The following is a 27,705-nucleotide window of genomic DNA, read 5'->3' as shown; positions in this document are numbered from 1 at the left end:
ACGTGTCTTTGAGTAATCCGTCAAGCATTTACACAGAAGCTCTTCCCATGACTGGAGAGGAACATCAAACACTGTTCCAGATTCTCAGGACCTCACAAACTCAAAACACCGACAAATACAAGTAGTGCAGCCTCTGTGAAGTGTAAACCTAAATAAACGCCATTCTAAATCCTGAACCCATCTTGATCTGACCTCATATCTTGGAAGGACCAGGATGAACATCTAAAAAAAACCCCAGAACTTTTAAGTAAATTCAGTCCAATCGAATCTAACCCAGGAAAGCTGTCCATCTTACCTTTATGGTTGAAAATGCCCTCCATCTCCATGCTACTTCGGGAATGGGCGATGCAAAGCATAGAGCTGGGAACCAGGCCCTCCTGGGCAGGTGAACGGTCAGTGGTGCGAACCAGACACCAGTCAGGCTTGTCCTGGGGCCTTTCTACCAGCTCCACCGTCTGACCTCTGCGTACAGTCAACTCTGATCCGTTACTGGCCATGAAGTCGTGGATGACCACCGTCAACTCTGAACCACCGGACAACTGTGGAGGAAGGCATAAAATCACATTACAAATTCAAATACATGTGATAAAGACAACAAACGTGACAAAAAACGAGGCATAACGAACGTACCCACTGGTAATGTGGCATTGCCAATGAGCTCAAAAGGTGAGCCACTGACCCCGAACCTTTACACGCCATGTTTCTACCAAAACAACACCCCCTGGTACGTCCTTATGCAGGAAACATCACACAGAAGAATGGTCTAGGTCAAAAAAAAACATTTCCGACAATGCCATATCCTTCAATCTGGAAGACAGAGCGCTTAATAACCGTGTCTTATCAAAATGAATCTCATCTACAGTTCAGAACTCCAGTGAGGTAAAGTGGGCGGTTGAAGGCTGCTGACACATCCTCGCATTACCACGGAGATGGAATCAGTCTGAAGGAGTGACGCCTGGCAGGAGGAAGGAGGGAGAGGAGGCAGAGACGGACACAATGTGCCAAGATTTAAACTAGCAGGAGGCAAATTAATACTCATTAGAAGTGACGTGCAGGAACTCGTCCGCTTCTGAGAGCTTCACCTTTTCACCTCACCGTGAACTGAGAGGGCTCTGTGTGCGTTAAGATGTCTAAAACAGTGAGCCTCTGTGTGGGGTCGTCAGGGTACATGAGTGAATTTAGTGACTCTTGACATGTGCATGTGACAAAGAGACGGGGAAGGGACCAACATGGAAGATAAGACAGAGAAGGACTAAGATGTCCAAGTGTGTTTAGATCGGAGAGTATCAGCAAGTAACGTGTGTTACTGTAGGAGGCTTGCAATACATATCGGTGACAAAAACACGCACATGTGTGAAGGCGTGTGAGAGGAGAGCACTGACTGTGAGTGGGAAGACAAGCGTCTGTGCTGCTAAATCCAAAGCAACCCAAGCAACAAACGTTCCCCAATGAGGAGCCTTCGTTACGTCTGTTAGTAATCAGGCTAATTGAATGCTGGAACCAGTGGACGCCACTGTGTCCAAACTTCTTGTATGGCTGATTTCATATTCAATTAGGAGAAATTTTCTGTTACCTAAAATATTTGTATATATAAAAACTTCTCATAAAAATCCTAAAACATTCTAAATGAGAGACTATAAAGAATTGTACTGCTTTATTTGCTCATTTTTAACATTCATCCATATGTGACCCTGGACCATAAAACCAAGGGTCAATTTTCTGAAATTGAGATTTATACATCATCTGAATAAATAAGCTTTTCATTGATGTATGGTTTGTTAGGATAGGACAATATTTGGTCGAGATACAACTATTTGAATATCTGGAATCTGAGGGTGCAAAAAAATCGAAATATTGAGAATATCCCCTTTAAAGTTGTCCAAATAAAGTTCTTAGCAATGCATATTACTTATGCATATGTTTTGACATATTTATGGTAGGAAATTCACAAAATATCTTCATGGAACATGATATTTACTTAATATTCTAATGATTTTTGGCATAAAAGAAAAATCGATAATTTTGACCCATACAATGTATTGTTGCTATTGCTACAAATATACTCGTGCTACTTAAGACTGGTTTTGTGGTCCAGGGACAATGTTTGCTTTGCACTTAAGAAACTATTTTTTTTTTTAAATGTTGAATTAATTAAGTATTATAGCTTAATAGCTGAACTTAATAATTGATGAACAACACTGACACTGTTGAACTAAATAACATTGAGCTAACTAGATTGAGCTGAATAATGGCACTATTGTTTTCTGTAGAGCTGCTTTACAGCTGAAATTAAAGTTGTTTCATAATTTATTCATTTTAAAACATTACCACTGATACCACTGTCTGTATTGTGTGAAGCGCTATATGAATAAATGTCACTTGACAAACAACTTGAAAACAAAATGTCCCCAATAATGCTGTGATTACCACCTCGCCACTGATGAGTCATATTTTCCACAACTGCATAGTGACAGAATTGTAATTCATTTTAAGATAATGATAATGAGTAGCTTTATTAATGTTAAAGTGTTATGACACAGGTTCTATTTTGAGATTTTTTTATTTTATTTTGAAACAATCCAACATTCATTCATTCATTCATTCATCCAAATAAAAAATCCCCATTATCAAACATTATACCAAAATCATTTTTCAAGAAGTAGTGAAAGTGGCCCTATTTGAAGATCCACCCATTGTCTCTAAAAACTAATGCCTGGAATCAACTGTTCTTTAAGATTTTATTCATAATTAAAATCAGTTCAATTGTAGGTGTAGCCTGTTTCTTGAACACAAGCCAGTGTGCCACAGCCTTTTGTCTGAGATAGCCTTGACAGAGATGAATGAAGCAAATGTTTTTTTTTTGTTATTTCCAGCAGCTCAGTATTATCTCTAAAGAACAGGGTAAATTTAGGGGCGGAACAAGATTTTCTTCTTTAAATCTTTGGATCAGAACAAGATGTAACCATGAAGTACTTCAAATTAATGCTCATCCATCTGATATGGAATGCCTATTATGGAATATAGCTTCAAGAAGCAATAATGGGGCCAACCACACAGATGGCACAAGCATGGCATGTAAACTTGTTTAGTCATAGAATCCTCACCAGTGATTGTACGATGTGCAGTTTAAAGCCTACAAGTATTTCTAGAAGTACTTGTAACTTTTCACCAGAAGGTGATGCTGTCATAAAATTGGTAAGATTTTGCCAGGATTTTATGGCAAATATAACTGCAAAATTTTGTGCCAGCATGACAAACGTTTGCAGGTATATAGCACTTCTAATTAGTCACCGGCACATTCATAGTTTTGAACATCAGAAATCCATTTACTGGATTGAAGATTGAATTTGAAGATTAAATAAACTTTATAGGCATTGCAAATGTTCCATGAGCACTAAGAAAGATAGATTACCACCCCAAAATTAATGGGAATTCTGTCATTTACTCACCCTGATATGGTTATAGATGCAATATTTCCTTTCATCTTCAGAGCATTCAAATTAACACAACTTTTAATATTCTCTCATGATTTTTGTCCATCCATTGGAAGTCCACACAAACAAAATGTTAATGCTTCAAAAGACATTGTAAAAGTAATCCATGTGAATCAAACAGTTTAAACCAAGTCTTCCTTGCACATACATAGAGCTCATCAAATATGGTAAACACATATATTACTTGACATGTGAGAATGGATGGACAAAAATGATGAAAGAGTATTAAAAATATCTTCATTTGTGTTACGAAGATGAATGGGAAGTCTTATGGGTTTAGAATGACATTGTGGCAGAATTTTCATTTTTGGGTGAACTATCCCTTCAAGAACTTGATTTCAGTTGATTTCGGTATTTCAAGTTTCATTACAGTGGTCTTTGAATGAGATGGCACCACAACAGCATATTAAATCTTAAAAATCAATAATAATAAATATAGCTGCGAGCAGCGATGACGGGCCCAAGCCGTCAGCATATGCCACCCCGGTGGCATCGATAAAACGGTGCCCAGCGAGCACAAGCATCACAGTAACCCTCTGGCAGTTTGGTTTTAAGGGATACGGCAATTAAAGGGTTAATCCAAACCATCAACTCTGTGAAACACACACACACAGAACATATAAAACTTTAAGTTCTGTGAAAATATATTTTTCATTGGTAGTTGATGTTAGTTAATGCATTTACTAATGCTAACAAATGAGAAATTATTATAGTTACCAAAGCTTTTAATGATTTATAAGCATTTTTTAATGATTTATTTTTCCATTAACTAACATGAATAATTTTTTCTAACACAAATTAATAAAGTAAAAAATATATTGTTAATATTTAATGTTATTTGTGAATTAACCAATGTTAAAAAACAACATTATTTAACTGTTGTTAATTTACATCATTAATAAATATATACCATTTAATGTTGATCAAAATCAATTCCAAAATGTGTTAATATATTATTAAATTTTAAAGTTTTATCTTTTGAACATGACTATTTTTCTAATATAAAAAATATTTTGTTCATTGTTAGTTCATTGTAAGTTCATACTATCAATGAAGAATTAACATGCTGTAAAAAATATATTTCATTGTTAGTTCATGTTAATTAATGCATTCCCTACTGTTAACAAATGAGACTTAATTATAAAGTGTTATCAAAACCTTTAATGCTTTATAAGCATTTTTTAAGGATTTTATTGAGATGTTTAAACAGACCCTCTCTCTCTCTCCCTCTCTCTCTCCCCCTCCACACTCACTGAACTCACACAGTCAGTCACCCACCCAGTCACCTACCGCAAACATTAGAAGCACAGAGACAGGAGAACTCTGATAGTTTTTAAATTTTCTCCTCCGCATAGTGTATTGTAAATTCATGAAATTAATCACATATCCTCAGACTGTATTGTTCTGTGTATGTAATTTTTTATGAAGTGTTTGGAAGCTGCTCTTAAAAGAAAAAAAGAAAAGAAAAGTTTTCTCTTTTTTACTGTAACTTTAATAAATTGCCATTAAATCATCGTTCAAGATATCCTAAATCCGTCCGCAATTTAGCATCTTCAGTATTTTGGCATCATAAGAAAAAATGTTTGGTGTGATTTCCGTGTTTCTGTTTGGAGGAGCATGAATTTGTTTACAGCCTGTTTAAAAACAAAACCCACATTAAAATAAATATAGCCGACTTCCTGTTGGTCGTAGCTAATGACTGTAAATTAGAAAGTTGTCCGGATTAATAAGAACAATTTATGTACCGAGTTTGGTGTCTGTAGCTATCATTATATATATATAAACATTAATAATTATATACCATTTAATGTTGATCAATATTAATTCCAAAATGTGTTAATATATTATTACATTTGAAAGTTTATCTTTTGAACATGACTATTTTTCTAACATTAAAAAGATTAATAAATGCTTTAAAAAAATTGTTCTTTGTTAGTTCATACTATCATGGAAGAATTAACATGATGTAAAAATATATTTTTCATTGTTAGTTCACGTTAATTAATGCATTTCCTAATGTTAAGAATTGAGACCTTATTTAATGATTTATAAGCATTTTTTAAAGATTTTAAAAAACAGACCCTCTCTCTCTTTCTCTCTCTCACCCAGCTCCTCAATCCACACAGTCACTCACACAGTCACTCACACCCCACCCCACCCCACCCCTCACTCAGCTGCAGGCTGACAGGGATCTCTCACTCAGAAGCAGTCTAAGAGCTCTCTGATAGTTTTTAAATTTTCTCCTAAGCATAGTGTATTGTAAATTCATGAAATTAATCACATATCCTCAGACTGTATTGTTCTGTGTATGTAATTTTTTATGAAGTGTTTGGAAGCTGCTCTTAAAAGATAAAAAAAAAAAAAAATTATCTTTTTTACTGTAACTTTAATAAATTGCCATTAAATCATCGTTCAAGATATCCTAAATCCGTCCGCAATTTAGCATCTTCAGTATTTTGGCATCATGATAAAAAATGTTTGGTGTGATTTCCGTGTTTCTGCTTGGAGGAGTATTAATTTGTTTACAGCCCGTTTTTAAAAAAAACCCACATTAAAATAAATATAGCCGACTTCCTGTTGGTCGTAGCTAATGACTGTAAATTAGAAAATTGTCCGGATTAATAAGAACAATTTATGTACCGAGTTTGGTGTCTGTAGCTAAAACTAACCCCCTCATTTTTGACAAAAGGTGGCGCTATAGAGTGTCTCTTCCACGCCCGTTTATGAGCTTTTTCCAGTGTCTAACTATCATTAATACTGATATGTGTGTTGAGTTTCATGACATTCTAAACATGTTATCTGCCTCAAAATCACCAGAAACGAATTTTCAACTTTGACACGTTGCCATGGCAACATAATTTTAGATATCAATATTCCCTTCACAGTTTTACATCGGCCGTGTTTTGACATTATTCTGGTGAAGTTTGAAGCAAATCGAGGTAAAAGAAGATGCTGAATTCAAAGCATTTTGAAAACGACACACTTCCTGCAGCCAGTTGGTGGCGCTATAACTTTCAGTCATAATAGTCACATCTATCCGATCGGCATCATACAACGAACAAATCACTGAAGTTTGATATACATCATACAATGTATGTGGACGTTATTAGGCATTTCCTGGGTCTCATTTTTCGCCATAACTTCATCGCCTCGCCACGGGCAAACCGTTCGACATATCAAAAATATCTTCGCAATTTAGCGTCCCCAATGTCTTGAGATCATGTTCACCTAGTTTGGTGGCAATCGTATGGAAATCCTCAGAGGAGTATATCAAATTCCAGAGCATGCGCTTTTTAAACAGCCCTGAATAGCCGACTTCCTGTTGGGCGGAGCCTATGACATGCTGCGCGGAAGTTGTTCGGCTCAATGAGTTCTATATGTGTACCGAGTTTCATATGAATACGTGCAAGTATGTGTGAGCTATACATCAAGCTTTCTGACAATTTTCCAGGGGGCGCCGTAGAGCCCCTGTGCCACGCCCGGGTCCCAGCCTCAGCGGCGTCCTAATGGCCGCAGGTTCCAACGTGCGTGCCAATTTTCGAGAGTTTTCGGGCACGTTAAGGCCCCCAAAAGTGCCCGGATGATTGAAATAAAAAAAAAAAAAAAAAAAAAAAAAAAAAAAAAAAAAAAAAAATAATAATCCTTAGAAGAACAATAGGGCCCTGCGCCTTACTGGCTTGGGCCCTAATAATAATAAAATCTTGCTTTTAGGGTGAGGCTAAAACATTCAATACAGACATTAAACAATTGTCCTTGTTCTTAAAATGCTGCAGGTTTAAACATGTCAACAAAACACCAGAACTGAACACAGGGTGCAGCATGGCACTTTTAGACTTAGGTCGACAGATTTTCACACTCACCTTGTCGCTATCCAGTGTGTTCTGGGAGGTGCGGGAGGCGATGGAGATGGTGTCTGGCTGACTGCTTGCATCACCCTGACTGTCTAGGTCCTCTCTGTCCCTGTTATTCAACATAATATATATCATTCAAAAGTGCAAACTGACCAAGGAAAAGCCACCCTGGTTAGACAGTCAATGTCAGAGACAAGATACTGATATACATAAAACTTGTTTCTTCTGTGTTAACATATTCTGAGATCCAGAGGTTCATACATGCTTATTGATTTGGATAGATGCGAGCTGTTAATGTACCGTTTGCCCTTGTGTTTGGTTGCAGTGGCTTTGGGAATGTGGATTGGCTCTTTGAGTGCCCCCCGTAAATGGATGGTACGCTCCTGGATAACTTCACGTACATGTTTAATCCAATCCTGCTTGTTTTCAATGCATGAAGCCTGGGGATGCATTGAATACAACAAAATATTAATGAACCTCAATTTACACAACATAATAAATAGCATAAATAGCAATTGGAGTTGTCAAAGCCTACAGATCTGTGGCAAAAATAATGACAACATGCAATCAGAGTTCAAATGAAGTCAAACACTGTTTACCTACTTAATGTGTTACTGGTCTTACTATGCACATAAAAAAAGTTTTTCTAATCTTTTATCAAAATATAAGAAATTGCTCTGCTTCATAATGTACTTTCCTTTAAGGCCCCTAGAAACATGTCAAAGAATGTCAATCAATGATTCAGTCAATTCCCAAAGGATAAAATCAATTCCCATCCTACTATTCACTTGGGAATACTGCAGATTACAGAAGTAAAATAAGTGAAAACTATGTTTAATAACTGTAAGCCAGGCCACAATTGTGAACACGAGAGCATCCATGTGTCTGTCTATTTACATGCGAGAACATATAGAATGGCATATGAGTCATTACATGATTCAATTACGTCTTCAGAGATGAAGGGCAACCATTCAGAGACACAAGTTACATAAGTAAATATGAATGATACTTTTGATTTTATAACGAAGACTAATAGAAAAATCCATTTGATTTAAAATCAGGGGTAACTTTTCAGTGATGAAACATGCTTGTATGCTGTGCCAGTTAGCAATGTTTAGATAAAAATAAACTTGAAAGCAAAGAAAACATTTATTAGAAGCCAAAAATAAGTGACAGCTGTATTGAAGAAAAAAAAAAACACTGAATGAAGTATCAATTTGGAATGTGAATCATACCTTTAGGACTATTTTGTTGTCTGAGGTAGGTGACCGTCCAACCCAGAGTGCAAATTTACATGGATCTCCTTCCACATGTTCAGTAACTCCTAGTTCTAAGGTCTAGGTAGAGTAAAAAAGCATGGATCAAACATGAAATAATTCAGTCTATTATAAAGTATGACCATCTTTAACCCGATAAGCAAGCATTTCTTTATATTAACAACTAAACAAAATTAAAGTAAAACCCGTACCATGAGCTTGCTCTTGTAGAGGTACTTGCTCCTTCCGTTGGAGTCTTTGACGTCCTTGCTGAAGATGAGAGACATCTCAAAAAGGAAGAGGTGCCGCTCTCTGCCTTTACGAATCAGAGTCTTTGGATCCCAAACCTGGAATGACTCCTGCAGAATCAACTCACCCTGAGACTCAATGTTCTCATCAAAACCTGAGAGTGAGAGAGAGCAAAAAGTAAATAGAGGTTGAACAACGATAAAAGATTAAAGAAGGATTGGGATTGGTTTAGCATGCTGTGTCTGTGTGTGTATGTTTGTTACTCACCATCCAGCATGCTGAGATGCATAGCATCATTAGCTTTTTTGGGCACACTAAGCATAACCTCCAGGCCATCTTTAATTTCTCCTTTACCCTCCTCACAACACGTCGATAGTTCCTATAAACAAACATAACAATTGCACTTTTACATTGAAGATAGATATACATAGATAGATATACATATAGATATACATTGAAGATTTTGTGCTTTAATTTGGATTTTGTAATACCATATTAAACCTTAATTTACCTTTTGGACCCGCATTTTGGTTTGGGTAAGGTGTGTTTAGTCTACTTTGGATTTTTTTGGGGTCTGTGGTGAATTTGTGCCCGGCCATTGTTGTTCTGTGATTGGTTCATGTTGGGTCTTTGCTGGGTCTGTGATGGTTCTGTGTTTAGTCTTTGTTAGGTTTGTGACAGTTCAATGTTTGGTCTGTTCTGGGTTTGTGATGTTTTTATGTTTAGTCTGTGATGGGTTGTGATGGTTTTATGTTAGCTGGGTTTGTTATGGTTCAGTGATTAGACTGTGCTGGGTCTGTGTTAGTCTATGCTGTGTTTGTGATGGTTCTATGTTTGTTTCATGCTGGATTTGTGATATTTCTAGGTTTAGTCTGTGCGGGGTCTGTGATAGTTCTTGGTTTAGTCTGTGTTTAGTCTCTGTTGGATTTGTGATAGTTCTTGGTTTAGTCTGTGCTGGGTCTATGTTTAGTCTGTGTTGGGTTTGTGATAGTTCTATGTTTAGTCTGTGCTGGGTCTATGTTTAGTCTGTGTTGGGTTTGTGATAGTTCTATGTTTAGTCTGTGCTGGGTCTATGTTTAGTCTGTGTTGGGTTTGTGATAGTTCTATGTTTAGTCTGTGCTGGGTCTATGCTTACTCTGTGTTGGGTTTGTGATAGTTCTAGGTATAGTCTGTACAAGGTTATTTTCGTAAACGAAAACTAAAACTAAGACGAAAACGATTGATTTCGTAAACTGAAATAAAATAAAAATCTCGAAATGCTTAAAAAACTAAAATGAAATGACACTAACAACAGTTATGGAAAAAACTAACTGAAATAAAATATTAATATACAAAAATAAATAATTGTTTTCGTAATCATTACATTCTCACCCCTTGGCAGAAAAATATATGAGCTGTGTAACAGTTTAGGGAAATACCTTTAAATGGTGCATCACGCAAATGGGGTTATCTGACAGAGAGATGCAAAGCAGTTTAAAGCAGAGTCCTGCACAGGTTCTGTTTGGTAAACATGCACCAGCAGTACTTAACAGAACACCAGACCCGTTATCTGACAGCAGCACTTGTAGCAGACCAGAACTGTTTGACAAAGACGTGACCCAAACCGAACCCGCATTAATCTACAACATCAGGTAGGCAAAATTATTTGTTTTCTCATGTAACACAAGCAATCAAACCAAAATTATGCAAGTTGGTGCTTTGAAGAAAAACGGGCACGCAGAGCAACACGATAATTAACAGAAAAAAGGATGAGAACGCGCCTCTCTGTAAACAATACAAAACATGGCCTACCATCTTGTGATCACTCTGCCAAACTTTCGAACAAATATTCATAGGCTAAATCGCATCATATACACGCATATAATTCTTCATAAATAAAGAAAAGAACATATTAAAATATGAGCCTTTATTGTTAAATATGATTGCTGTTATTATTGAATTTCATTAGTCCCAGTTATGATTTATGCGCGGCTGTTCACGGAAAAGTGAGCAAGACACAACAGTTACGATATCATGATTATGGTTAAATAAGAAAAAAGACATAACCAAATTAGGTTACATTTGTTCATATTAAATATCTCAACACACCATTAGATATGAGCGCAACGTGTGTGTCAGTCCTCTGTTGTGTGTGTCTTGTGTTTCCACGTGCTCCCTGTGTTTCTATGCCCATATTTGGTTTGTTTCCTGTCCTCGTTATGTCATTAGTAGTTTATTCGTGTCCAGCCGTGTTCGTTAATTTACCTGTGTATTTATAGTCCTGTCTGTGCAATGTTATTTCGTCTGGTCTACTCGTTACTCCCCGGTGTTTGATGTCTGTGTTTGCCTTGCCTTGTCCTGTCCTGTCCTGATATCTTTAGTAAAGTATGATTTGAGTTACGACGTGTTCCTTGTTCCTCCCTGCTGTGTGCACCGTGACAGAAGACCAGCCCTAACAGTAAGCGTCGTCCCTTCACTTTGTTTTGTTTTGTCCAAGTTTTTCTAGTGTTTTTTTTTTGTTCCTGTTGTTTGTGTTTTGCCCGCCGTTCGCAGGACTCACGCCGCGGTCTGTGGGGAAAGCCCACCCACCGTCCGCGGCTCCCCCCAGTCATGCCGGCCGCTCACTCCAGCCTGCCGTTCGCGGGAGGTGAGGCCGCCGTCCGCGGATCACCGAGCCCGCCGTTCGCGGGAGGTGAGGCCGCTGTCCGCGGATCATCGAGCCCGCCATTCGCGGGAGATGAGGCCGCCGTTCGCGGATCACCGAGCCCGCCGTACGCGGGAGGTGAGGCTGCTGTCCGCGGATCATCGAGCCCGCCGTTTGTGGGAGATGAGGCCGCCGTTCGCGGATCACAGAGCCCGCCGGTTGCTGGAGAGGAGGCTGCCGTTCGCGGGAGATGAGGCCGCCGTTCGCGGATCACCGAGCCCGCCGGTCGCTGGAGAGGAGGCTGCCGTTCGCGGCGGATCTACGCCGCGGTCGGTGGGGAAAGCCCACCCACCGTCCGCGGCTCCCTGAGTCAAGCCCGCCGGATCGCCGCTGACTCAATGCCCGCCGGACCGCCGCTGAGTCAAGCCCGCCGGACCGCCGCTGAGTCAAGCCCTCCAGATTGCCGCTGACTCATCCCCGCCGCTCGCGGGGTATCACGCCGCCGTTCGCGGGAGATCACGCCGTGGTTGTCGTGGCAGCCGGCTGCCGCCGTATTGACCTGTGACCATGGTCTTTTTAATTAAATTCCATTTTGTTTGGTCCCGGGACCCTGATACCCCCGAGCTGCCTCATGGAAATTTAGGGGGGGGGTAGAAGGGTTCCGGTGGGAGTGGCCGGGCCGAGGAACGAGGCCATGAGGACCACCTGCCATGGCCTCCTGAGCTACACCTCGGCCTGCGGCCTTCTGGTCCGCGCTGGAGGCCCCGTTCGGTGTATGTTTCTGTGTCTGTTCTGAGGGGCCTCCAGAGCGCCCACCCCCCATCCCTGATGGAACTGATTAGGCTCGGGACGAGCCTTTCGGGAGGGGGGAGTTATGTCAGTCCTCTGTTGTGTGTGTCTTGTGTTTCCACGTGCTCCCTGTGTTTCTATGCCCATATTTGGTTTGTTTCCTGTCCTCGTTATGTCATTAGTAGTTTATTCGTGTCCAGCCGTGTTCGTTAATTTACCTGTGTATTTATAGTCCTGTCTGTGCAATGTTATTTCGTCTGGTCTACTCGTTACTACTACTCGTATATTTGCATACTTTTACCATCTAATCAATCTCAGCATGCATTAATTTTGTGTCGCTTAACATTTGCCTCACTAAAGTTAAATTATGCCTACGTCTTGCTTTGGCCTTCGCTCTGGAAGTGATCTGTTGATTCTGCTAAACTTTAATTAAAACTGAAACAAAACTATATAAAAACGAAATAAAAATGTGTTCACAAAATAAACTAAAACTAACAAAAATATTAATGAAAATAATAAAAACTGAATTTTATAGCAAAATTGAAAACGATATTAAAATAAAACTATAATAACCTTGAGTCTGTGTTGGATTTGTGCTATTTCTAGGTTTAGTCTGTGCGAGGTCTGTGATAGTTCTTGGTTTAGTCTCTGTTGGATTTGTGATAGTTCTAGGTTTAGTCTGCTGGGTCTATGTTTAGGCTGTGTTGAGTTTGTGATAGTTCTAGGTTTAGTCTGTGTGGGGTCTGTGATAGTTCTAGGATTAGTCTGTTCGGGGTCTGTGATAGTTCTAGGTTTAGTCTGTGCGGGGTCTGTGATAGTTCTAGGTTTAGTCTGTTCGGGGTCTGTGATAGTTCTAGGTTTAGTCTGTGCTGGGTGTGTGATAGTTCTGGGTTTAGTCTGTGTTTAGTCTCTGTTGGATTTGTGCTATTTCTAGGTTTAGTCTGTGCTGGGTCTGTGATAGTTCTAGGTTTAGTCTGCTGGATCTATGTTTAGTCTGTGTTGGGTTTGTGATAGTTCTAGGTTTAGTCTGTGCGGGGTCTGTGATAGTTCTAGGTTTAGTCTGCTGGGTCTGTTTAGTCTGTGTTGGGTTTGTGATAGTTCTAGGTTTAGTCTGTGCTGGGTCTGTGATAGTTCTTGGTTTAGTCTGTGTTTAGTCTCTGTTGGATTTGTGATAGCTCTAGGTTTAGTCTGTGCTGGGTCTGTGATAGTTCTAGGTTTAGTCTGCTAGATCTATGTTTAGTCTGTGTTGGGTTTGTGATAGTTCTAGGTTTAGTCTGTGCGGGGTCTGTGATAGTTCTAGGTTTAGTCTGCTGGATCTATGTTTAGTCTGTGTTGGGTTTGTGATAGTTCTTGGTTTAGTCTGTGTTTAGTCTCTGTTGGGTTTGTGATAGCTCTAGGTTTAGTCTGCGCGGGGTCTGTGTTTAGTCTGTGTTGGATTTGTGATAGTTCTAGGTTTAGTCTGCTGGGTCTATGTTTAGTCTGTGTTGGGTTTGTGATAGTTCTAGGTTTAGTCTGTGCTGGGTCTATGTTTAGTCTGTTGGGTTTGTGATTAGCTCTAGGTTTAGTCTGCGCGGGGTCTGTGTTTAGTCTGTGTTGGGTTTGTGATAGTTCTAGATTTAGTCTGTGCTGGGTCTATGTTTAGTCTGTGTTGGGTTTGTGATAGACTAACCACAGACCTCACACAGACTAAACCTAGAACTATCACAGATCCCGCACAGACTAAACCTAGAACTATCACAAACCCAACACCGACTAAACACAGACCCCACACAGACTAAACCTAGAACTGTTGACAAAAAGGGCATATTCTGGTTAGGTATGTTTTGAAGCATGGCAGCTGGTTTGAGCTGGTTTAAGATGGTCCTTAGTTGATCATGAGCTGGCTATAAGCTGGTTCCGACCTGAGCAGGAGCTAGTTCACGTTGATTTTTTTTTTTTGCAGGTTTTGTAGTAGGTCTGTGCATAATTTGTGCTTGTATTGTGAAGGATCTGTATTTAGTCTGTGCTGGCTTTGGGTAAGGTCTGTACTGTAGTTACTGTGCTGGGTTTGTGTTATGTATGTTTAGTTTGTATCTGGTCTTTATAAATCTGTACTAAAATCGGATTATTGATTTTTTTTTTTTTTTTTGTATAATGAAGAACCTGAACTGCGCTGAGTTTATTTAATGCATTGTAGTACACATACCTTCAGGAGAAGCTGATACTTGGTGATCCTCTGAACTGGTTTAATAAGGTATGATGAGATGGAATTAGCCAGCCTGTGTCTCTGTTGGATTTCCTGTACACATACAGTAAAGCACACTTAAGTCTCTTACTCAAAACAAAAAAATATCTTTCACACAAACACCTTAAACACATGCTGTAAAACAACCAGTAACAATTATCCTATTTATCTTTTTAATTCTTAATAGCTTCTTGATAGCAATTTTGCAAAAGCGGATCTCAAGGCTACAGTCATTCATCAATGCTCAGCCCTGAAAGAAGAGTCCGTCTTTTCTGATCGCCTGGCAACAGTTTAATCGTGAGGCATCACTGGTCTCCCACCCACCCCCAGACACACAGGAAGTGCCCTCCAAAACCTCCACCTACCAGCTCAAAAACAGAGCTGATTAACAGACCACAGGAGCCATACACACACACACTCTCACACACACACACACACACACACACACACACGCACATGCATTCCAATACATATATACACACACACACACACACAGACACACACACTAATACTACCACAAATACACAACATCACATACATATTCATATAAACACCCACATTCTCTGTCAAATAGACACAAAAAAGTGTTACATAATCTGAATAAATAAATGGAACTTCCTTGATTAAAATGTGTAGAAGGAATACTTTTGCAGAATTGTATGTCCTTACACACAATCAAATTAATTGTATGATTAGTTTGCTTAATACTCACATCAAAATAGGTCCCTGCGTGGTCTAGAATCAGCTGAGTGGAGTCAGGTTTGTTCTTACAGTAATTCACATACATCTGAAACTTATCTGCCTAAAAATAAAACACACATACAAAACATTTTGAACACGAAGATGCTCTGTTTTCAACTCTAATAACTGGTGTCTCTTTTAGAATGATAAGCTGTTAGTAAGTAAAGTATTAAATAAACACTGAGATGCTTCATAAATATTGCAATATAGCTGTAATTCTTTTAAATATGAGCTCAATCACTGCTTTCTATTAACAGCAAACTTATTTGATCAAAAATACAGTAAAAACATTAAAATCGAAAAACATTATAATTAAAACAATACATTTTTTTTTATATATAAAATGTGTTTTATTCATTTGATGGCAGAGCTGAATTTTCAGCCTTCAGTGTAACATGATCCTTCAAAAAAAAATCATTCAAGTATGCTGCTCAAGTAATGTCTAGCTTTATCATCACAGTTGAAAAACATTACGCTATTTAATATTTTTGTGGAAACTGATCATTTTTTTAGGATTCTTTGATTAAATAGTACAAAGAATAACATTTCATTTCCAAACATTTCACTAAAACAACAGTAACTATAGCTGCAAGCAGCGATGGCGGGCCCAAGCCATCAGTGCAAGTGCCATCCCGGTGGCATCAGGAAAACTGTGCCCAGCGGAAACATGCATTTACAGTAACCCTCTGTCAGTTTGGTTTTAAGGTATACAGCAATTAAAGGGTTAATCCCAACCATCAAGACTATGAAAGACTGTTAATTTAATAAATCGCCACGGTAACACCGTTCAAGCTATCCAAAATCAGTCCGCAATTTAAGTTTCTCAGTGTTTTGGCATCATGTTGATAAAGTTTGGTGTGAATAGTATAATTATCCTCTGAGGAATATGCACAGCCTGATTTTTCCAGCATTTACGTTCCTCAACAGTTTTACATCTGCTGTGTTTTGACATTATTCTAATGAAGTTTAAAGCAAATCGATTAAAAACAAAATGCTGAATTCAAAGCATTTTGAAAATGACACACTTCCTGTTGCCAGTTGGTGTCAATATAATGTTCCATGAGTCTGGTGCACTTCTTGATAAGATTAGCCTATCTCTAGCACACTGACACTCACCCATGTGACGAAACAGTGGCCCAAATCCTCTGGAAGCTGCTCATATTTTTCCAGTTCTTTAAGGAAAATACTGAGAAAAGGACAGAGAAGGGCATAGGGAAATAGTAAGTAAAGGAAGTTAGAAATACATAATTATAAGAATTGAAGTTTATAAGGTTCACTGACTTGTGATGGAACTCGTATAGGTCTTGCATGTTGCCAAATATGATGTGCTCTTTGTTGACAATCCCTGGGGGAATCTCCTCCATGCCACTGCTCATCTCCCACAGATATGTCTGAAACACAAACACTCACACTTAGAATTTTTTCCAACAATGTGATAACAGACTAATACTATTACACTTTCAAAGACAAATTCCGAGTGTTTTCATTGTTAGACTTGATCTATCTGGATGTGTTCAGATTGTGGATAGTTGACTCTTCTATGAGATCTGTATGATCTCAAAATCATAGTTACTGCTGGAAAGGGTTAAAATATGCAAAAGATGCTGGAAAATTGGAGATTCTGCAGGACCTGGAGGATTTTTCTGAAGAACAGTGCTCAGTTGAACTGTTCAGAACAAACAAGGGACTCATGAACAACCATCACAAAACAAAAAAACAGTCGTAGATCATCCAGGTAACCACACACAGTATTAAGAACCAAGGGTTCCCACACTTTTGAATGTGGTAATTTTAATAATTTCAGCTATTTTTTTGTCTTGTGGACTATATATAAACATCTTTTATGTCAAATATCTTACTCAGGACAGTACTAAATAAAAAATAGCATGCATTTTGTATGATCTCTCTTATTTTGGTAAAATTATCCACATTTTCACAGATTCTGCAAGGGGTTCCCAAACTTTCGATCCCCACTGTATTAATGACTACTGATTTCTTAACTGAAATAAACATAAATCAATATACAGTTGGGTTAAAACACCCTTTGAGATGACCTACAGTTTGCCTATGCTATTGTCCAGGATGTGAATGAAAATAAATGAGCTGATTAAATTACTGGGCAAAATTACGAAAATGCATCATAATAAATTATTCACAGACAGCTTCTTTGTTTTCCCAGAAGAGAATGAAAGAAAACGAATGCACATGTATTATTTTCAGAATACGGTTACATGTGTATTCCAAAGTGCATGAATATTCCAATAGGCGTGGAGCTATTTATGGATTCAAAAATGGTGCATGTACTGTAAACATGGTCAGTGTTTTAATGACCCTCAATCTTTTCATGAGCTCAAACAGTAGCTATTCCTGGATAAACTGGATTGTTCTTAGGCTGTACTGCAGTGAATACATTTATAGCACAGGGCTTTTGTGATCTGTCCAAAGTGGACATTGGTGTACCACACCTTCTAAATGTTGGTCCGTACGGAGCAAACCGTGACAACAGCACTTACATCCAAACACTCCCGCAGGTCTCTCACATATGCCTTCTCGGTCTGAATGAGCTCCGCCATTATAAACCTGAAAAGAGAGAGCCAACAGGGCAATGCACCAGAGACCTATTGTCAACATTTGTTTGAAAGCACAATACCTCTGGGAGGGGTTTCAATCTAGTATAAAACCTAAAAAATGAAAACATGTTTACTTTAGTATGCATATTTATGGGTGTTTCCTCAAAACACAAAGAAACTAAAGCTGGACTTTCTTCAGATGAAGTATTAACTCCGCCCTTTCAGCACTTCCTGCCGTTGGCTTGATATCATATAATCAGGTTTAAAAGACATACTCTTTTCTGCGGGCCGATTTGCGTTTCTCCTCATTGAGTTCATGGTTGACATCTCTGAGCTTGACCTCTGCACCAGGAGCACTGGCTGGAATGATGTCTAACTGCAGATCTTTACTCTGAAACCCCAAAAGAAATGTTTCAGTGGTCAGAAATCACCTTTCTTTCATACATTAACATGGTTAATGACTCTTTGAGCAAAAATACAGTTCATCCACACTCCAGCCATGCAGGCCACATCAACACACCCACTCTCCCAGCCCTCTCACCGCTTTGTTGGAGTCAGTGGACAGGCCGAGCGCTTTCTCCAGGCAGGTACGGTACTTGTCCATGCGGAGGGAAAAGTCACGGTAGCGTTTGTCCACTGAGGCGACCCATTTCTGAATCTCGCTCGCATGGGCGTGGCCCTTCTCACAAAAACCATCAGCCAGCTGGATCAACAACTTTACCCGCTCTTTGGTTTGCTAGGGAGAAAGAGAGAGAGAGAGAGAGAGCTGCACTGATTCCACAGAGGCACAGATCAGAGTGTAAACATAATCTGAGCGGTGTATTGTGATTTGCTGGCAAGATGATAAACCTGCAACATGCAGACAATCACAGTCAAACAATAACTTTGGACAAACTAAGTTCTAAAATTAAAGGGATGGTTTACCCAAAATAAAAATTAATTATTTTTCTACATTAATATATAATATAATATAATCTTAATGCCTTTGTCAATACGAAATGCTAATTTTTTTTATTTTTTTTTATTTAATATCACAAAATTTCTGATGATTATAGGTTTCTATGGTTACATGTAGTTTCTCTTATGATTTTTTTCAGTTACTTTCATTATTTTAGTACATTAAGTTAAACTAAATGAAAATAAGAAATATTGCCTCAGCTACTAGTTGACATAAAATATGTATTTTTATTATTATTTTAATTTAAAGTTTGTTATATTAACTTTTTTTATTGTTTTAGCATATTACAATAAAATTTGTAAAGTATGTAAAATCTGTTCACAAGACTCGGAAGAAAGCTGGGTTTGGAATAGAGCTGCCACTTACGACTATTTTTATTTTGATTAATCTATAGACTAATTTATAGATTAATCGATTAATCTAAACGATTAATTTCCCACAAAAAATGCATAAATTTATTTCCCACAAAAAATGCATAAATTTTTCTTACGAATATTTTTTTAAACCAAATGAAATTTTTTAAAGCAAAAGTAAAGTGCAATATAGAGTACAAGAAGCAAGTGTCTATCTCATAGTCCAAATCACTGAAATCAAAGTTCAGTATTATAGTGTGAGAGTGACAACATTTCCACGTGTTCTAGTCTACTAATAAAATTATAAATCAGAAAACACTTTTTAAAGGAGTATTTACCAGAATTTATTTAGGTGAAAAATGTAAATGTGCAGTATTTCTGAAAAAAAAAAATTATATATATATACCAAAAAAATATAAAATCAATTAATTGGAGATGCTTTTGATTATTAAAATTTAATGGAACCATTAAAATGGAATCCAGAAAATAATGTAAAACAGAATTTGGAAAAGATAAAACTGTAAAACTCGATTAATTAGACAGGCTTTTTGATTAATAAAATGTTATTTAACCATTAAAACAGAGTATAGAAAAATGAAAATGGAAAAAACTGAATTTGGAAATAAAGCGGATTTCATAGGGCCCTATAATTATAATACATCTATGTTTATTACCACAAAATGATTTAAGTGAACAATAGCTTTTAAAATGACTTAAAATACATGTATAATAGCAATGATGCAATAATAATTAGTTCAAATAAAAAGCAAGAAATCATATGGTTTTATTGAACAAAAACAATGTATTATAAACAATAGAGCTAACGTACATTACGCTACTTTCTGTTGTTGTAAATGATCGTGCTGCTGAGAGGTTTGTGATTGTAGCTCCGTGTAGCTTCGCTTTTCTATTGAATCTCTATCTTACTTTCACTCTCTGTTGTTTAAAGTAATAATATATAACTTAATTCCCACCATATTTCTGGTATTATCTATCAAACTAATTTGATTGTTCGCTTTTTAAAACCGCGCTTTAGCATTAGTTAGCCGGTTAGCTTGTCACTCGCAGTTCCATTTGCGTTTCTATTCGTGCCTATTATTGTTTTCTTTTTTCTCGCTACGTTTTTCACGAGTTCATCAAATAAAAGTGGTAAGCGAATCATTCTTCAATCACGATGAGCAATGGCTTCTTCACCTGCTATTGTTGTTTGCACTGTTTGCTACATGTACAGTTTATCTCTCTCTGTTGGCGACGAGGGATTCACGTGTGATAAATGCAGGGAAATAGTTAGGCTGACAGAGAAGATTTCAGAATTAGAGAAACGCATCCAAACTTTAGTTGAGGACAGTAAGAATGTGAGGGCTGTAGATACTGCTTTGGATGCGACTAGCTCAGGGAGTCCTGTACATTGTTCGGTTCCGGTAGAGCCCGTGCAGCAGGGCAACTGGGTGACTGTGATGCGGCCTAGTCGCGGGTCAAAACACCACTCTTCCGTTCCGATCAAAACATCAAACAGGTTCTCCCCACTCAGTGAGGCACCCGCTGAGAAACCTGATGAAAGTGCTCTAGTTATTGGCGATTCTATTGTATGGAACGTGAAAATAGAGACACCAGCCACCATTAGGGGTGTGCTCAAAATATCGATTCTTAGATACATACCGATATAATAAAAAAAGATACAGTATCGACATTCTAGCCCTTAGTATCGATACTCCGCCCAGCCATTAGGGGGCGCAGCGGCGCCCGCGAGTTTCAAAACACTCATGGAAAATGTTAAAGCAAGATGTAGCATTTAAGTGATTTCATAGTGAAATATGTTATGGCAGTACATGGTGTCACAAAAAAGAATTATAAGAAGATTTAATTATAAGAAGATTTAAGAATAATAAGAAGAAGATTTTGTGCTTGTGTGAGCTCAGACTGTACCCTTGGAAAGTTAAATGTTGACTTGTGGTAATTTCCAGATTAATACAATTTGTGTACAATTAATCAGAGCACTTAAAGTTGCAAATATTTAAGCAAAATGCACTTTGTTATAATGCACTTTTGTCTTCAATAAATTGAAGAAAAATGCAGAGTTCTGTTTGTTGAGTAAATGTGTTCAGCATTAACTAATTGGCTCTGGCCCATGTATTTTTATTGAATCGTATCGAATCGAGTCACATTTATCAAATCGTAACGAGACAGGTCTGTATCGAGGTACGTATCGAATCGTGACCTGTGTATCGAGGTATGTATCGTATCGCCAGGTTCTCCAAGGTATACAGCCCTAGTAACCATAGTCCAATGTTTGGACTATGCTAATATTAGTCTGTTTCTTTCTTATTCTGAGGTCACCGTAGCCACCCAGATCCAGACTGTATCCAGATCAGATGGTGGATCAGCACCTAGAGATGACCTCTACAGCCAGGACACCTAGATGAGCCCCAGAGACTGATCCCTAGTGAAAACCCTGTCTCCAAGACGGCCATCAGGACAAGACCACAGGAACCAGATGAGTCCTTTGCACAATCTGATTCTGCTTTAGTCTAGATTTAAACTGCTGATTTTGTCTGATTGAGAATGACACTATTTCGACAAACTATTTCCCCGTCTAAATACCGTAAAGCTGATATAAAGCCACCCAGCTTTATATCAAGCCGATGTAAAGCTGCTTTGACACAATTTGCATTGTTAAAAGCGCTATACAGATAATATTGACTTGAATTGATGACAATAAACGGACAATAGAATATGTTCATATTCACGTACACGCGTTCTGATTCAGTTTACAGGCATCTAGGAAAATAGGAAAGCAAAATGTCCCTATATTGAGACATACCTTAGCTGTAATCTGGAATTCCTCATGTTCTTTCAGCAGTTCCTGTGTGTGGTGTATAGTGGAGCCTGTGGAGGTGTGTGTGGATAGGTAAAACTCTCCTGTATCATGGATCCACTCCAAAGCCTGCAGAAAAAAAGTCAAAATGACAAGTAATATAAAATGGTTAGAGGATAAAACTTGAATATGTGCATTCTTTGTTGTTGCTTTTTCTAATCTTGTGGGAGCAAAGCTTTTGAAAACTGCCTAGAAAAAACCCCAGCAGTAAAGAGACAAAATAACGTCTTCAAGGTTAGGTTTAGTTTATAGAAATTATAATTAGCTTTTATTAACAATAGATGTAAATGGGAAATTCAGGATAGACAAAAAGCCAGCGTGTGGGAACGCATGTGTTTATGTTATACTCTCATGCATCCACAAGAGGGAGTGAGATCTCTAAAAGTGCTCAAACTCATTTTGAAATCCATCAACATTTTCATATGTTTCAAAGTAACTGATTTCAGAATAGGCTGCATTGTATGCAGGTTTGCCTCTGATTTTTACTGACAAAATGTTTCTGTGTCAAAGAGGAACTTTGCGGGCCACCCTCATTACAAGGCCTGCGGAACGTCAGGACAAGACTGTGAGTACTGCAGCAGAGCACTGTGTGGTCAAACTCGAGTTCTTCCTCTCAATTACCAAGCATCCAGTACCACAGACTTCCTGAAACCCTACACTGTAATTATGCAACAGACACAATTTACAAAACTTCAGAAAATGTGCATTAGGAGAACATTTTCAGTTATTTTTTTAGGCAGATGCTTTTTCACCATAATAGGGCAAAATATAAATGAAGTGGTAGTAAGCTACAAATACATTTTTTTTAAGTATGTGATACATGACAGTTAAACCTCTTTCGGGTTATACAGCAGTCACACAAACCACTGAATGCTTGACCTGACATGGTTCTGTTATTTGAGACTCTAGAAATACTTGTTGTGGTCTGTGGCGGCTTCCAGTCAATTGTGTATAACATAAAATAATTTGATCTCAATTAGACGGTAGGGTCTGAATAATAAAATCCTGTCTGCGAAACTGACGTTTGATGAAAGTGAGGAGATGATATATTCTTAATTGAAATTTTGAGAAACTTTTGAGATGGCACTCCTATGGACTGTATGATACACATTGCACACAAATATGGCACTGCACTGCAATAAAAATAGACATTTATCACCATTTGAGTTTTCTGGGCATTGCAGTGTGGCTGAATTACATCTGTTAAAATTAGCTCTCAATTTATACATGTATGTACAATATGTAAGATGTTTGCTTTTACTCTAATGTGTACCTTACTATTAATAAATCTTATTTTTGATGAGTTGCCCAAATTAATAAGCCATTGGTTTTGCAACAGCTGTAAGGAAATCTTTCTCTTCTTTTTAATTTGTTCATCTTCTGTAAAGCAGTTCATACACAGAAATTCAGAAATCACATTTTAAGCTATATTTTGGTTTTGTCTGTAAAAGGAAGAGAGTGCAATGTCATTTTAATCATCATGTCAAGTTACCAATTTGGTTCAATCTCAGCTTCAATCTCTGGCTAATTTTACTAGACCAAAACAAGACGCAATTAGTACCAGACTATACACTGACTCACAAAACAGGCTCCTCTAGACTGTCTGTACACTACTCTGTCTTTTTTCTGGTTCAGACTGGGATTGAACCAGCACTGACCTGTTTGGCACTGCGTTCAAACACCACATACTGCTGACACTGGTCAAGTCTTCTCTTCCTCATGGTCCAGAAGTGCAGAACCCGGTTCTCCCGCTGCAGCAACTCATTCAGGATGTCTGCAGGAAACACAGAACATATGTGAACTCTGGAGTCATAACAATATGTGACCCTGGACCACAAAACCAGTCATAAGTAGCTTGGGTATATTTGTAGCAAATGCCAAAAATACATTGCATGGGTCAAAATAATCAATTTTTCTCGTATGCCAAAAAGCATTAGGGTATTAAGTAAAGATCATGTTCCATGAAGATATTTTGTGAATTTCCTACCATAAATATATAAAAAACTGCATTGCTAAGGACTTCATTTGGACTGCTTTAAAAGCGATTTTCTCAATATTTTGATTTCTTTGCACCCTCAGATTCCAGATTTTCAAAAATGTTTATCTCGACAAAATATTGTCCTATCATAACAAACCATACATCAATGGAAAGCTTATTTATTCAGTTTTCAGATGATGTATAAATCTCAATTTCGAAAAATCGACCCTTATGACTGGTTTTGTGGTCCAGTGTCACATATAATAATGGTGATCAAATTGCAAATAATGGTTAAATTTGCTCCTTTAAATAAGTCATAAAACTGCTTTTTAAAATGAGGATGTAGTCTCACTCTTGACTTGTTGTTCAGGGGCTTTGACATGTGCGAGCATTCCTGGCATATTCACGCTGTTTCTGTGCAAGTACTTGAGGAAGACATCAGCGTTGCGCCTTGCTAATGTGCATGCCTTCAAACAGAGAGAAAAAAAGAGTCAGTTCTGAGTAAATGTGCACTAAACTTTTAATGTCATAATCGGAATGATACTTAACCTGAGTACATGAGTGTATGTGCTCGGTACCTTGAGGAAGGCCTCTTTCTGCTCCAGGTGTTTACTGATCATGGGCGTCACATGCTCAGACTCTGAGTTTGGTCCCAGTTTATCAGTCCCTCCACACCAGTCTTCCTCTCGTTTGTATTCCTGCTCTAAACTTTCCAGCACACTACACACCTGCAGAACAATCACATGTAGTTATACATAATAAATATGAGCAAAAATATCTAAATGCTCTTTGGAAGCCTATTTCCACCACATAAGAAAAAAAAGCCAAAATTATGAGATACTATAATTATGAGATAATTATAGTATCTCATCAAAAGTATGAGATAAAAAAGTTACTAGAGCATACTTATTAAATAAAAAAATTACAATTATGAGACACTGAGTCATAATTATGAGGCGAGTCAAAACTGACAAAAAGTAGAAATTATGACAAAAAGTCATTATTGAAAAATAAAAAAATAGAAATTATGACACCACATCAGTTAATGCAATTGTCATAATTATGACTTTTTTCATAACTTCAACTGCTCATAAGTACTTATGTCATGATTTAAATTTTTTATGCATAAATAAAATAAAATAAATAATAATAATAGTAATGACTTTGTATTTTATAAATGTAATCTTTTATGTGTTAATAATTACTCTTTATCCCAAAATTATTACAAAGAATGTCATGATTGACTAATTTGTTTACAAAAAACTGTCCACAAAATACAGAGAATTAGGGAAAAAAGTAAAAATAAACAATGTTTTAGCTTCCTCCGTACATGCAAATCATCAGAAAGGATAGAAAAAACTGTTTATCACATTCAGAAAACACCAAGTTGCTGAGGCAAAATAAATATGATTTAAGACCTCAACATTTGTAGCCAATTGTTGCTAAACGAACAAGAGGTCAGAAATGACAGAATCACTATCAAGACAAGCTCACTGACCTGCTCTGATGTCTTGTAGAAAGCCACTGAGGCATTGACCAGTTTGAGGCGGTCTTCCATCTTCAGCATGAGCTGCTGCCAGTGAGACGCCACCTTCTCTGCGCAGTCACGGATCATGTCCATGTCGTAGTGATTGGCCTGTAGCAGAGCCTCTGCCTTCTGCTGCACCTGCAGTGCACTCTGATGGGTTTTCTGCATGGGATGAAATAAGGAAAATGAAAGAGAAAGTGAAAAACAAGAAGAGAAAGCGAAAATGAAAATGACCAGAAATTAGGAGGACGTATCAAAAAATGGTTCATGCCATGGAAAACCATTTTCCTTGCTTTTTTGGCCCAAACCCTCAGTGGGGTTATTCATTTGACAAGAAAAACTGTGGCTATCATGAGGACATTTATTTATTTTATGATTTACATATAAATTTTCTAAAAGAGACAACAGCAAAAAGAAAGAAAAAGCAACTAATATTGAATGAGTGACAGTTAAAGTATTTTTGGAGCAAAAAAAAATAAAAAATAAAACAAAACAGGAATGGCATGTCTATGGACCATTCACATTTAAACACAAATACATGTGTGTTGTTTGGTACCTCAATAGCATGCTGAAATTGCTCATGTTCCCGCTGCAGTTGTTCTGCCTCCTGTAGAGAGCTGGCTGTGATGAGACCTGCATTGAGCATTGACTCCCCGTTACGGATCCAACCCAGCACCTGAAACACATACACAAAGCATAAAAAAAAAAACAGAATTTTCTATCCTCTATGTAAACATATTCTAATTTTTAGAAAAAAAAGAAAGTTGCTGTATACTGGTACCGTTATCGTTATTGTGTTAATTAGAGGTGTTGCAATATACAGGCAAAGTGAATAACTACCACTAACTATGTGGTTGGCATCCCAATGTAATTGGCAGTATTGCACCTTAACGCTGTTTGACACCGGTCATAAAACAGAAAAAGACACAAAGTGCAGCTATACTGTCTCGCAAAAGCATGTAGTTGGATATGACAGACGAGACACTCTACCTACACTTCAAAAAATGTAGCTTGCCAGTGTGGGAGTTATTTGGATTCTGTGAAAATGACTTATTAACCACCCTAGTCCGCAGGACTTGCCAATCATCAGTGGGAGCATAAGGGTGCAATACCACCAACCTGTTTACCCACCTCCACCACTGTTACTTTGAAGATTCTACCATTGTACAGAAAGTGAGTTGCAAATATTTTGCTGAAATGGGAAAATATATATATAAATAAATAAATAAAATTAATTAATTAAATAAATAAATACATATATAAAGATGAATTTGACTAATAGCATTATTGATGTAATATTTTCAAGATTTCTATAAATCTTGAAAAGACCCCCACTGCTCCGGGTGTGTGTTCACGGTGTGTGTGTGTTCACTGCTGTGTGTGTGCACGTTGGATGGGTTAAATGCAGAGCACGAATTCCGAGTATGGGTCACCGTACTTGGCCGTATGGCACTTCACTTCACTTCAAATCTCAATTCTCAAGTCAATTATTTTGGCCATTAAAATTGTGTAGTGAAATTCTGCTATCGTGATGGACCTACTCCACTGTCCAACTTGTCTAATTTAAAACGTCAAAACCATTAACACTTGATATTGACTATTGAATGTATTTAAAACATAGTAAAGTTTGTTAAACGGAGCTGACTGAAAGAAACCTTTACATTTACACATCAACAATGCCTATTCAGTATGCAGTGGCTTGGTTTAGCTCATTGATCCTCATTTCACTTGGTCATAATAAATAGCCAATTACATCTTAAAGGTACATAATAACAAGAACAGCTTGTTAATTTTAAAGGTCAGTAAAGGTTCATTTTAAAACAAAATTTTTGGTTTTGTACAAGAAACAGTGAATAACATTATAAATTGACTGAAAAAGAAAAACTGGTGTAAAGCATACAATGCTGCCCTTTACACTAAATTGAAAAACACGGTTTCATGAAAGTTGAGACATGTAAACTTGTAGTGTGCTGTTAACTGTTGGGTTGCATCAGTGGGGAAAGTGAGCATATTTGATACTGACAGATGTGTTCTTTGACTCCACATTTAGGTCTAAATTCCACGCCGTCTCCTGACACACTGACTCACACTTTACACACTTGCTTTAGTGCTGATACACTGCCAGTGACAGATAACACAACTATGCTCCTTGCATAAACATAAACACACACACACACACACACACACACACACTTTCACTGTAAAGTCAAATAGAT

At 37.7% G+C, this 27,705-nt stretch overlaps 1 protein-coding gene across 1 annotated transcript in view; it reads right to left on the bottom strand.

Moving 5' to 3' along the window:
* The window catches only part of LOC306877488 (triple functional domain protein-like), a gene marked incomplete at its 5' end in the record, with an annotated part of 158,405 nt that overhangs the window by 26,965 nt on the left and 103,735 nt on the right, over window positions 1-27,705 (bottom strand). The window contains 19 exons of the mRNA XM_079429257.1: window positions 296-539; window positions 7,355-7,454; window positions 7,646-7,785; window positions 8,581-8,682; window positions 8,814-9,004; window positions 9,118-9,229; window positions 14,448-14,540; window positions 15,199-15,288; window positions 16,344-16,413; window positions 16,509-16,618; window positions 17,741-17,807; window positions 18,073-18,188; window positions 18,339-18,533; window positions 21,930-22,052; window positions 23,642-23,757; window positions 24,314-24,428; window positions 24,540-24,689; window positions 25,460-25,651; window positions 26,046-26,165. Of these exons, the coding sequence (XP_079285383.1) occupies window positions 296-539; window positions 7,355-7,454; window positions 7,646-7,785; window positions 8,581-8,682; window positions 8,814-9,004; window positions 9,118-9,229; window positions 14,448-14,540; window positions 15,199-15,288; window positions 16,344-16,413; window positions 16,509-16,618; window positions 17,741-17,807; window positions 18,073-18,188; window positions 18,339-18,533; window positions 21,930-22,052; window positions 23,642-23,757; window positions 24,314-24,428; window positions 24,540-24,689; window positions 25,460-25,651; window positions 26,046-26,165 (2,446 nt within the window). The remainder of the gene's footprint in view (window positions 1-295; window positions 540-7,354; window positions 7,455-7,645; window positions 7,786-8,580; window positions 8,683-8,813; window positions 9,005-9,117; window positions 9,230-14,447; window positions 14,541-15,198; window positions 15,289-16,343; window positions 16,414-16,508; window positions 16,619-17,740; window positions 17,808-18,072; window positions 18,189-18,338; window positions 18,534-21,929; window positions 22,053-23,641; window positions 23,758-24,313; window positions 24,429-24,539; window positions 24,690-25,459; window positions 25,652-26,045; window positions 26,166-27,705) is intronic.

The sequence above is a fragment of the Barbus barbus genome (genome assembly GCF_936440315.1).
Source record: "Barbus barbus genome assembly, chromosome: 12".
In the NCBI taxonomy this organism is placed as follows: Eukaryota; Metazoa; Chordata; class Actinopteri; order Cypriniformes; family Cyprinidae; genus Barbus; species Barbus barbus.
This window is presented reverse-complemented; position numbering and strand designations above follow the sequence as displayed.